The following is a 12,941-nucleotide window of genomic DNA, read 5'->3' as shown; positions in this document are numbered from 1 at the left end:
CCTTTACACAACTGAAATCCAGCAAAACATTTTGAAGCCTTATTAAGAGAACGCCCAAGTTTTTGAGATAGCTGGTGTGCAGTCTTTCTGTTATGGAACAACACTGACATCCAGTGGTGGTCTTATACTACTGCGGTCTTTTAAGATCCTCTTTGCTTAATTGCTTCGAGTGTTCTCTTTTCTATTGAGGCGTTATCAAGTAAGAAAAATTAGAAAGCTTTCTGCTATGTTTTTCCTTTTGAAAACCTTACCATTTTATAGCATGATTGTATACATCTGCTTCTGTAGCAAAGATACGTAAGGAACATTCTGATTTTTGCATAAACACAATGAAAATAGCTATATAAAATTTGCTATAAAACTCATTGATTTGTGTGGCTGGCACTGAATTAGACGTGGTAGTGCAGTTTGTGTTTGATAATATCACAGTGATTCTGGAGAAGTTGGGAATCTGAAATGGATAAATTTTATAGAACATATTTATTTATATTAATTTTCCTTATTTGCTTCTTCTGTTAAACAAAGCTTCTACTTAATTCTAGAGATAGTAGAAGAAAATTACAGAGGATTTATAGAAAAATTGTGTGATAGAAACGGATGGAAGATTAAAGGTTTGTGTGCATGAACTGTTAATTACAAAGAGAGAAAAGATGCTTTTCAAGAAAGCTGCTCATGACAAATAAATATTATTAGGAGAGTTGTTTACCTGCTGGATTTAATTAGAGAATAAGGCTCTCATTTAAAACCTTTCTCTGTGTGTGTGTATACACATGCATGTTTGTCTGCAGATGAAGTGTTTGATCCAGCAGTATAGAGCAGACAAAAAATGCATCTTGCTTTGATACTGCCAATTTCTTCAGTGTTTCAGACATAGGTAATAGAGTACCAGTACACAAATCTGTCTATTCAGGCCGCATCAGGTGTAATTTGTTCTTTATGAAGTAAAGCAGAACATAAAGGGAGATAAGTAGAGACATAGGCAAGATTGGTACTATGGTTATATCCCATAGCAGTGGGAAATGCTGAAGAGCAGAATGCACACCTATAATGTACAAAAGTGGGTTATTAAATTGATGTTATACTTGATATGAAGGAGCAGTGGGAAAACAGCTCTGCCTGTCACTAATGTAATATTTTTTTTGTGTATTACAAAGGAAGAATTACTGAAATCTGTTTTCCACAGAAGCTTGTTGAGAATATTTTGACAGAAAAATTGCAGATTTGGATTTATATGTGGATGATTCATGTAGAAAATGCTGATTCATTACTAATGGCTTTGTTTTAATGTCTCATTTGAAGGTAGGAATGCAGGTACTTTCTGGGAGATGTTTTTTCTGACAAAAGCTGTTGCTAAGAGGATTGTACTGCTTCATGCCTCAGATGAATGAAGCTGGAGGTGGGGGGAGGAATAGGTGAGATATCCCTCAGGTTTCAGCAAGCATAATGCAAAAGAATTGCAGTAGAAACATTTATTTTCCTTCTTCTTCTGATCTCCTTTCTCTTGAGAATGTTTCAGAAATAACCATCTCAACCATTTGTGGAAGCTTTATACCCATTTGGTTGAAAACTCTGATTTTTTTTTTCTTCTAATTTGTATTACTGTTCCAAAGCCACAGAATCCCTGTGTGACTCCTGCAGCATTACTTACTAAAATTCCCTTGAAATCAATGTAGTTGTTTTCATAACTTCAATATGTAACTTCTAAGATTGTTTTAAAACGTGTAAGAAAGAGGTGTTGTGAGTACATTATTTCTTGGAAACTAAAGGTAATTTTAGTGTGTCTTAGTTTGGTTACCAGTCCTCATGGTGGGAGGTTATGTTGTGGGGTCTGTGTTTGTAGGGTTTTTTTGGTGTCATTGTAAGATGTCAGTGGTCAGCCACTGGTTTGCTTTGGATTTCTTGGAGAGCTTTGTGGAGCTTGGTTGCTGCTCCCTATGCTTCTCACCCATTTATTTTACCTTTTATTTATTTGCTGCTTCACATTAAAGAGAAGTGCTTAATTCTGAAATGTTTGTTTATAGAAGGAAAAAAGGGAAGTTTGTTGATTGTGGCAGCGGCATTTCTGTACCAGGTTATTCCCAGTGTCTCCTTGATCTATAAAGGAGAGTTGGGGGAGATGGCTTGGAATGGGGGTATAGAGAGCAAGGATTGACAGATACGTCTTATACAGCACCAGCATGGGCAGGTAGATCTTGGGAATTGGGGGACTTGTGGGCACTTCCAGCAGTGTGATCTGGTTCATGCTTGGTTTGGAATTGCTTCCAACCACTTGGCAATAGGAAGTGTCTTGGATTAATGTAATAGGATCGCACTGTAGGTGACCTTTTGATACCTAAAGTCATGGCATTTTGCAAAATGGGCAGAACAGGTAATGCAGATGATGTGAGGCACTTGAGTGAGTATAATGGAGACACAGAGCTGCAGGGTTGTTCTCTTTGACTCCAGAGCAGGTTTTTACTGGTTTTGGTTTTGTTCAGGGTCAGGTTTTTTTTTTTTTTCCTCCTTCCTTGATCTAATACAGAGAACCAAGAATTGAGTGGCCCTATGCTGTAGAGGTCCTACCTTCAGCATATTGCATGCCTTTATTAAGAACAGATAGAGAAAGGGAATTTGATTCCTTCAGAGTCTGGAAAAAGCTCAGATTTAATAATCCTTATGTTGTCGAAGGAAGGATTATGCCATCTGAAGAGGTAGCTTTATCTATTTTAACTCCCTTTTCATACTTGAGCGAGGTAGATGTATTTTTTTCTGTATAAATAAATTTATTTTAAAATAAATTTAATTAAAAGACTTATTTTTATTAAATAATATGTGGGCCTGTAGCAGGTAATACTCAAAGGTAAAACTTAGAAAGTTCTTATAGGAGACTGTACAAACAGGAGAAAATAAAATAGTTTATTTATAATAAGTTTCTTTACATTTGTTAAGAAAATATAAACATGTTTGGAGTACTCATTGCTATACGAAGTAGTCTGTATAAGAATGTTATTATGGCAAAATAGAAAAGACTGACTTGATATACACTGGTTTCAAGCTTCTTTTACAGCAGGAGAGATCTGTGCTTTGGCTGAATCTGGTGTACGTACAGTGTCTCCTGGTTGCAATTTGCTTCCTTGCCAATTTCTGACCATTTTTTACTAAATCTATAGTTTTGCATCCTGTTGCACAGAAGCAGCATCTGACACGTTACTAGAAAGCTTTTTTTTTCGCTGCTGAAGTTCTTTAGCAAAATTTGGCTGACAGAATTGTTGATTTGATCTTTTTTTCTTGAAAGTAATTTTGATCCCGATCTTTTCCATTTGCCTAATTTATACTTAAATGTCATAAGCATCTATAATAACCAAACCAACCAACCCTGAACTATAAAGTATGCCCCCTACATTGATATTCACAGATTTTTTTTTTTGAAAACTCTTAAAATAACCAAGTCAGTCAGGTTTTTGCTAAAAAGCTTTGCTGTTTGCTTTAAATCAACCTAACAGATGTCCTCAGTAGTATTTTATGATTGGTGTCTCTGTGAGGTTGGCAGAGATTTTGGTCAGATAGGCAATGTTTTTGCTAAGTGCTGTTGCTTAAATTACCACAAGTCAAAAATTAGTGGTCTTCTCCCATGAGGTTCTCTTTATCCTTCTGTCTCAAAAGCTTTCCTAAATAATGAGACAAACTAAACTGAAAATTCGTATGTAAATTTATACATAAAAAGTTATAAACTGAAAATTTTGACCAACCCAGAGTGCTGTTTTGACAGCTGTGATTCAATCTTCTTCACTTTGAGGTGCAAAAGTAAAACATGACTCAGCAGTGAATTTTGTAATGGAAGAATTAATCTTGTCCTATATAGAGAAAGTTTAATTGTAGGTCAGATTCTTGTTTACTCATTCTTTAAAAATGTTTTTTTCATGCTGGAAAATGGTAGCGCTTGTGTTGAAGTACTCGGTTTAAATAACTCTGTGAGAGAATTGCAGTCCCTCTAGCTTTAGTAGAATGAAGAATGACTTCATTTGCATTTGCAGCAGTAAAAGAAAAATCCTTCCATGACTTAGCCAACAATCTAAAACTCAGCTTATGGATTTTGTACTCCCTAAACCCCTGCTGTTCAGCTTATGTTCAGTTTTATGCTGAAGATGGCAGAAGGCAAACTGGTAGCGTTTGATGCTGCTCTTTCTAGGAAGTCTGTTGGTGTAATTAAGCCACAGTTGAAGCCTCCAGAGCAGGATAGTCTGGATGTATCTGTTTCCCCTGGCACAGAGTGGGAATGCTGTTCTGCTTTGCCTTCTGACTCCAGCTAATGAGGGCTGCTAACGCACAGGAGTTGCACAAAGCTTCCCATATCATAGCACTGAAGCTTAGAGTTACTCAGCTGGGAAATCCTCTATTCCCATGCAAAGCAACACATCTTGCTACCTTATTCTTCTCAAGCATTTGTCTTTTATTAAAAAAATGGGATTGTTTCTTCTTATGCTTCTATATATATGTATGCTTTTTTTTGCCATCTGAGTTGTTTAATTACTGGCTTTTCTTCTTTTTGGTGATGGTGGGCTAGAGATTCAGGATTTGCTAGATTCCATTGTCTGACATGAACAAATAAATCCCATCAAGTGTCTGGGTTAGAGCACAGCTGGGAGCAGTAATTAGTCCTGGAACACTGGCAGGACTGGAAAGGGCAATGTTAAAGTCACCAGGGCTGGAGTCAAAAAGGTCTGTCAAGTGTACTTCCCTACAAGTATTTTTTTGCCTTGTTTGTATGTTACACTGTGCGTGGTATTTTCTTCAAAATGAAATATTTATTGAAGCATCCAGGAATATTTATTTTTAGTATTTTTAGTGTATGTTACTCTTTATTTCTTAAATCATTCTTTTATTATTTGGGAAAAGGTGATTTCTTGGTGAATAGTTATTTAAATGTTGAGGAGGATCTGTTTTTCAGACTGGATGTCTATTAATTATGTAATGGTTGCTGTGATGTATTTGAATAAAATGAAGAGCTGTGCAGAAGAAGGCAGGTTGCCAGCTACATAAAATTGAAAACTGGAACTGCAGATGAGGTAGAGTAGGCAAAGTGAACAACAAATGTCACAATTTCTGATCACTCAAATTAAAATTATCCTTTTTTAAAGTTTTTTTTGAAGCTTAGAATAGGTCAGCCCTTTAAAATGGATTCAGGTAATCAATTCAAAACTTAGTGTTCAAAACTTATTGTATACTTAGAGAATTTTTGCAGAAAGACACTGATCCTGCACTACCACTATCAGTGTAAGGAAACTACTTACATTAAGTAATTTTTCATGTATTTTTGCATCTATTCCTTACCAGTACAAAAGATAGGAAGTAAAGACAATCTCATAGACAGAAGAAATTTTTGTTTCATTGATACATCATGTGATATTCCATTTTTTTTTTCTTTCACAGGTGTCTTTCAGATGAAGGAATTGAAGCTTGCTTAAGTTCATCTGAAAAAGTCAATACAAATGATATTATCCTAGTTGCCCTTAATGTAAGTTGTGGTAGTGAAAATCTTTCTTCTGAGAAATCATGCTAAAAATGATAGATGCAATGGCTCAAATATAGTTTGTGTGTCTAATTAAGTGTGCTATTGTCAGTGTGATTTATGAGAAGGACAGAGTACTTATCTCTCTCCTTGCCTGTATGAATTGTGAGTTTTATTTGGAAAGAACATCTATTCCAAACTGCAAAACATGTAGGAGAAAAAATTAACAGATTTGCAGTAGGAAAATGTTTTTTTTTGGTTTATGAAATGTAAAACTAAAGTCAAACTATAAGCAGTAATACAACCAGAAGTCCTATGTATGACATGAGTATGAAATTTTAGTATAAGTTTGTTGGGATGAATGAAACATCCTTACTTTGACTTCTGGACATGATACTCCTTAAAGCACATTCAGACTACATATTCAGTGTTGTCTACATATTTATGTAACTAAAACCTGGGTTTTTTTCTTTACTATAGAAATCTGGATTTGTACTCATAATTTTGGCAAAAAATTAACAAGGAATGTACAAGATAGCACAACATCTTCAAAGCAATATACCATAATATTTTTTAAGGATATGAGAAAAGTGTGCATGTGAATCCCTGTTTTTCAGAATTCTAGTATATACATTGTTGGTAATCATTAAAAAATCTGCTGCCTTTCTTAGTTCATGTATTTGCTATTTTATTTTAACAAATCAAATCCATACTCAGATGTTTTAAATGGTTTAATATAAACTGTACTTTATTTGGTTTAATATAAACTTTGTAATAATGGTATGTAGTTTCAAGGGGGAAAAAATGTAGTTGAGCACTTAATAGAAAAGTATTCTTCCTTTCTGAAATTAGAAATAATAAAATAATGAAATTATGTGAGAGTCGTCGGGGATTATTTTGTCCCCTCTCAAGATTTAACCACTAGATGGTTTTAGATGATACTCTGAAAAATAGGGTCCCCTTTGCTCCTTTCACTTATTCTTTAAAGCATGTGTTCAGTCACTCATGTATGCAGGCATCAGTTCATGTAAGGAATATGAAAAGAATTAAAGCAAAATTATAATGCAAAGATGCAAAGAATATAATACAAAACATGAAGAAGGCAAGCATTTGATTCCTGGACCAGAGCAGCATGTCCATTTATTTGAGAATGCATTGCTGCTTTATACAAAACCCAGATAAAGTATTCGTGAGTTGCTGGGTATTACCCTGCATGTAATCATATGCTGGAATGAGTACTGACATGATCATTTGTGACTATGTTGGTATTTTAGGTTTGTTTGATAGATAATAAAAATGAGCCAGAAATGTTGCACAAGTACTCCAAAGCCAGAATTAATGGCTTATCACTTTTAATCATTGAGTAATTTTTTTTTGTGCCCAGAAGATTAACTTGTCTGTTGAGTAAGTAGAGGGTAGCAGTGTGTCTTTAATGTCAGGATAGTAGTGAATTTATGTTCCACTTCTTGCAAATTCTTCCTTGACTGCTAGAGGCACCTTTCAGGCAGAAGAAATCCAGAAGTCAGCTGACCTTTTACACCTTTTTTGAATGTGTGTGTGTGAATTGCTTAAATAAGTATGAAGTAGACATAAATGTATCTTCAGTCCTTCAAATGTTTTTATTTTGTCTAAGAACTTAAAAAGTATTTGTAAAAGTTGTCGACCCTTGCCACTACTCTGATGCGAAGCTGGAGATTTCAGCAAGGGCGAGTTCTGCCTGAACAACCCAGTAGCCTTCTGTGATGGGGTGACTGCATCAGTGGGCAAGGGAAGGGCTACAGATGTCATTTATCTGGCCTTCTGTAAAGCCTTTGACACAGTCCCTGAGAATATCCTTCTTTCTAAACTGGAGAAAGATGGATTTAATGAATGGACTGTTAGAGGCATAAGAAAGTAGTTGGATAGTCCTATCCAGAGGGTAGTGATTAATGGCTCAGAGCCCCAGTGGACATCAGTAACAAGTGGTGTCCCTCAGGGATCTGTATTGGGACCAATGTCACTAAATACCTTCATTAATGACACAGATGAAGGGTCCAAGTATGCCCTCAGCAAATTTTCAGATTACATCAAGCTGAGTGATGCAGTTGACACCTCTGAAAGATAGGATGCTATCCAGAGGTACCTGGACAAGCTCAAGAATTGGGTGCATTGGAATCTTGTGAGGTTTAATAGGACCAAGTGCGAGGTCCTGTGCCTGGGTATCAACACAGACTGGGGGATGCACAGATGGAGAGCAACCCTGCTGAGAAGGACATCGAGGTCCTGGTGGAGAGGCTGGACATGACCCAGCCATGTGCACTCACAGCCCAGAGCAGAAAGCCAAATGTGTCCTGGGCTGCATCCAAAGCAGTGTGGGCAGCAGGAAGAGGGAGAGGATTCTGCCCCTCTGCTGTGGTGAGACTCCACCTGCAGTGCTGTACCAAGCTCTGGGGTCCCCAGTGCAGGAAAGACATGGACCTGTTATAGCAAGTCCAGAGGAGGGACACCAAGATGATCAGAGATGGACCAGCTCTTCTGTGAGTAAAGGCTTGGGATGGTTCAGCCTGGAAAAGAAAAGGTTTAGGGGTGACCTAATTGTGGCTTCCCAGTGCCTGAAGGAAGCTTATGAGAGAGATGGAGAAGAGAGACTTTTTACAAGGACATGTAATGAAAGAACAAGGGGGACTAACTTCAGTCTGAGAGTAGGTTTAGGCTGGATATGAGGAGGAAGTTCTTTACTGTGTGAGTGGTGAGGCACAAGAACAGATTACTCAGAGAAGTCATGGATGCCCCATCCCTGGAAGTGTTTAAGGTGTACCCTGCCCGTAGGAGGGGAGTTGGAGTTAGATCTTCTTTAAGGTTCCTTTCAACCCAAACCATTCTAGAATGATTCTACAGGATGGATATGGACCACACAGGAACCATTTATAGGAGCCTGTGTTCTATTCAGAGACACACAAGTGACAGATGAGTTTCCCCAGTTGTGAAAAACTCAGATTTTCTCAGATTGAAAAACTGAACATGCTTCCTTGTCATTACCTGGCTATCTTGTACAACAGAGAGAGGATTGGTCATTTATTCTCTCTATATACTCAGTAAATATACTAAAAGTGAGTTCTATGATTGTTTTCTAATTTGTAATGTACCAGTGTTTCTCACTGGAAACCAGAATAAATAAATTGTTTACAATATTTGGGATACTAAAATACAGTCCTGCTCAGTTTTAGATCAGTGTGCCAGAACAGTAGGCCATTGACATATATTAATGGAAAAATATTGTTAAGTTCTTGTAGTAATGACGTTTAGAACATTTTCTTTTGAAAGAGTTGTTTATGATCATAATAAATAAGGATTTGTGCATGTAAAAAGACAGGAACTAAAAATACTTTAAGTGCCAGATGGAGAGCAAAGATGGATGTTTTACTTCTATGAAACCTCGCAGTTATGTTTAACCATTAAACATCGCATAGCCTTTTGGTTTTATTTATTTAAAAGCATTTTAATCAACGTTGAAAATGTTAATTTCATTAATTAGAACAAGAATATAATTTAAAAAGCAAAAGGATTTATTTTGTAAACTTTTGAGTTGTTGAATTTTTTATCACACAGAGGAATGGATTTCTGTTGAATAAATAGTTGTCATTATAGAAAAAAATGCTATTCTTATTCCTATATTATGTTTTTGGGGTTTTTTTTTAAGTGCATATTTTAAGTTAATATTGTCTTGTCTTCTGTAATCATTTCAGACAGATTTAAGAACGATTGGCAAGAAATTCCTTCCCAGTGACATCAATGGTGGAAAGGTGGAAAAGGTAGACAATATTTTTACTTCACTTTTCTGTATTCTGTGAGTTCTGTATTATGACAGTCTTCTGTGGCACATTAGTCTGGTTTTGTCATTACTTCACGTACAAAAACCCCCAATGTTTGAATCTATTATAGTGTAAAAATCTGAACATAAGCTCCATAAAAGAGGACTTTGTGTGTTATTTCACAACTTTAAAATGATTAAATAAAAATCTGAACAATCATGGCAACTTCATTTGTTGCTGGAAAGTCATTAAACTTGTTTAGTCTTGACGTTGTATCAGAATTTCATTTTTTCCCCTCATTATCCTGAGAGGGCAACAAAGCAGGTCAGAAATAAATCAAAGTAGAGGTTTGATTCTGATACACAGTGATACATGTTTATGCTGGGTTACGTGCCTACTGACATCCATGGCTATAGCTATGTACTTTATGTAATTTTCCTGTGGTTGTGTATCCCACAAGTCATATGGATGAAGCATGTTAGATGGGGTAATACCTTGTGCTAGAGAAGAGCATTATACTTGAAACTTGGGTGTGCTAGATTTCAATGCATGTTGTGTGTTCAGGTAAAAATGAAATTTGTCCCCTTCTGTATACCCTTCCTGTTTTGTTCCTTACATGTGATTCAGAGATGGGTAAATGAAGGAATTTTATTTTAAACCTAGCAGTGGTTCTCACTTCAATTCTTTACCCCTTACTTCAAGTATTGAGTCTATCACTGATGTGGAAGATCTGGGGAAACATATTTCTTTTACTGTTGAAATTCACATAGTGGTAAGTTAAGGTTTAAGAAAGCGAGATTGATTGATGTGAGAGGCTGATTGATGTGAGAGGCTGCTAAGAGCTGTTTGGATTTCTTTATTTTGTTGTCTAAATGGAGTAGTCACTGTTACAAGAAAAAAGCACAAGCATTGTTGCCATTTATGCAAAGCACACTTGAGAGAGAGTCCATTCTCTCTCAAGTGATCATAGATATTAGCTAGGCAGCAGTCAGTGCATGCAGAATATTACTTAGTACGCCAGCTTTATGGGAAGAGTTGTATTAACTTTATCTATATTCATAGATCTTTAGAAAATTATTCTAAAAAAACCCCAAACCAGACACTTGCAAACCGTTTCCTGGAGGGTGATAATCCTTCAGGTTTTGGGAAGAATTACACAGAAAAAAAATCTGCTTGAGAAGGACTCCTATTTATAATTTTTAGCTCAAGCTATTAGAGATAGTATGCTGAATCTTTGCTTTCTTAACAGCAATTTCCTTTTTTTGAGCCAAATAAGGTGAATCTGACTCCTTAATCAGTGCTGCTGTTTTGCTTTCAGTGTCTGCAAATACATAATGTTACAGAGCTATGTGTTTACAAAAAAAATTTGCTTTATGGGGGAGGAACAGCTTCTTAGTATAATCTCTCCATAGAAAGTTTGTTGTTCAGAAATGTTTCAGTTAAAAATAGAAATTATGTGCTTCTATTCTTCCTCTCAGCCAAGACTTATGTCAGTATTATTTATTTATATATTGAGAACCTATGATGTATTTCTGTCTTGCATAGAAAATAACTTTATTTATTTAAAAAATAACTTTTTATGCCTATTGTATAATAGGCAAATAGTTGCATAAAAGCTGGGAGAGTCCTAGTATGAATCACAGGTATTTGACCACTGTAGATGGTTATCTTCAACTTCAGTCATTAATACACAGAGCTATTTCACTCATTCGTTTAATATCTGTGTTTTGTATGGGTTAGAAAAAATCAATATTACCAGCATTAACCACAAGATGGCCACATTTGCATAGGATTTGGGGAAACTGAATCCTTCAATTTCTATCTAGATGACGATACACCATAGAGATCCGTTAAGTATTTTTGGAGGAATTGAAGTGCAAAGAAGACTATAAAGTTACAACATATAATTTAATACCTGTTACATTTAAGGTGTTACTGGTTTTCTTTTGAGAACTTGTGTCATTACAATGGAAACATTAACTGCAGGAGAAGCATTCAGAAAGGATTAAAGTTGTGATCTCAGAGTTCCTTTCTGAGTACTGGCAAATTGATGGTAAGAAGTTGAAAACGTAATGTGCCAGCAAGTTAATTCCTGTTAAAGGTTCCCCTTGCTTCCCCATTTCTGTTTCATTGTTTTTTTGATTGTGGATTTTTGTTTCCTACAGCCTTTTAATTTTTTTTTTTAATTATGATTGGATTTGTGGTTCCATTTAAAACTGATTTGGCATTGAAAAAAGCCTGTTTCAGTGAGAGTGTTTGCTACATCAGATCTTCCACTGCCATTATAATAAAGCTATTGTGCTCCTGTTCTCTTATTTATTAATTTCTCTTCTTTTTATATATACTTACCTACTGGGTATCTGCTCTCATTTTGTGTTCTTCTGGCTGCCTATTTTGTTTCTTCAGGGTTAGAAGCTGATGGACTGTTCACTTTTTCATCTTTTTGCTGTCATTTAGGAGTTAGAGATCAGTTGAGCAGCCACAGACAATTTTATTTTCAGTCAAATTAAAATGACTTAGCTATAACTGAAATGTGATAAATGGTTGAGATGATTGGTTTGCGCTTGGGTTTTTCAAGTGGATTTATTTTGCTTTATTTTGGTGTTTTTTGTTTGCTGTGGGGTTTTTTGATTTGTGGTTTTTTTTTTGTTTGGTTCTTTTTAGTAATAATTTTTATTGTTTGTAACATAGATTATGGTATGTCTAGTAGGGTATCCATTTTTACGTAATCAGTAGACTGTTTTGTTTTGGTTGGACCATTGTTCAAAGCAGCTATGTTTCTAGTTGGAGTTTACAAAGCAGTTGTACTTGAAATTTCATCTTGATCCAAACAGAGAGTCTTCTAAGCTGTTTTATTCGTTCTTTAGAAGACTTTGTCAGTGACACCCTGCAGTGAAATCTTATCTGGACTCCATGCTATGTTGGAAGTGACAGTATCTGTGTTTTTGTTTGTTCGCCTCCTACACTGCTTTCATTAACTTTTATTTTATAATCGGTATCTCAGAGATGTGCGAAGCATCACAACTGTTTCTCTGTAAAACCCATTTTTATCATGTTTTAGAACACAGAGTACATGAGTGACAGAAATTCAACATGACTGCCTGATCAAATTACACTTTTCTTTGCCTGGGGTCATCTGTTGGTATGTCTAGATACTGCAGTGTGTTTGCTTAACAGTGCTAACAATTTTGTCTTTTCTGTTTGACTTGTCTAGCTGGAAGGGCCGTGTGTCCTGCAAATACAGAAAATTCGCAATGTTGCTGCACCAAAGGATAATGAAGAATCTCAGGCTGCTCCCAGAATGTTGCGTTTACAGATGACTGACGGACACACAAGCTGCACAGCTATAGAATACAGTAGCATGTCAAAAATAAGGTGAACAGCTTACTTTTCCATGTTTTCCTTTGCTACTTAAATGTCCTTGAAATAATGGAAGTGTCCTTAGTAATTGATGAAAATATTGCTCCACAAAAGAGGCTTCCTTTTTGGATTTGTATATAAAGGAGAAATTTAAATACCACATGCAAAGGTACAAATGAATGTAATTTACAGTTCTGTTTATGCTGAACTACATAATGGAAGAAAGTGGATTTTTGCAGCCATCTACTGAGTTGTAGTTTCACAACACACAGCATTTTGGGGGTGTGTGTAAACTTGGGTCA

At 35.9% G+C, this 12,941-nt stretch overlaps 1 protein-coding gene across 2 annotated transcripts in view; it reads left to right on the top strand.

The window, feature by feature from the left end:
- The first annotated feature begins 5,409 nt into the window (after positions 1–5,409).
- Positions 5,410–12,941, top strand: part of TDRD3 (tudor domain containing 3) — a 54,632-nt gene continuing 47,100 nt past the window's right edge. Inside the window, exons 1-3 of one of the 2 annotated variants that reach the window (XM_031061589.1) lie at positions 5,410–5,494; positions 9,214–9,279; positions 12,494–12,654. In XM_031061589.1, the coding sequence (XP_030917449.1) occupies positions 12,581–12,654 (74 nt within the window). In that variant the 5' untranslated portion in view covers positions 5,410–5,494; positions 9,214–9,279; positions 12,494–12,580. The remainder of the gene's footprint in view (positions 5,495–9,213; positions 9,280–12,493; positions 12,655–12,941) is intronic. The other variant, XM_031061590.1, reaches the window with a different exon arrangement.

This window comes from Geospiza fortis, unplaced genomic scaffold (assembly GCF_000277835.1).
Source record: "Geospiza fortis unplaced genomic scaffold, GeoFor_1.0 scaffold191, whole genome shotgun sequence".
In the NCBI taxonomy this organism is placed as follows: Eukaryota; Metazoa; Chordata; class Aves; order Passeriformes; family Thraupidae; genus Geospiza; species Geospiza fortis.
The sequence above is the reverse complement of the archived record's forward strand: the minus strand, read 5'-3'. Positions and strand labels throughout refer to the sequence as shown.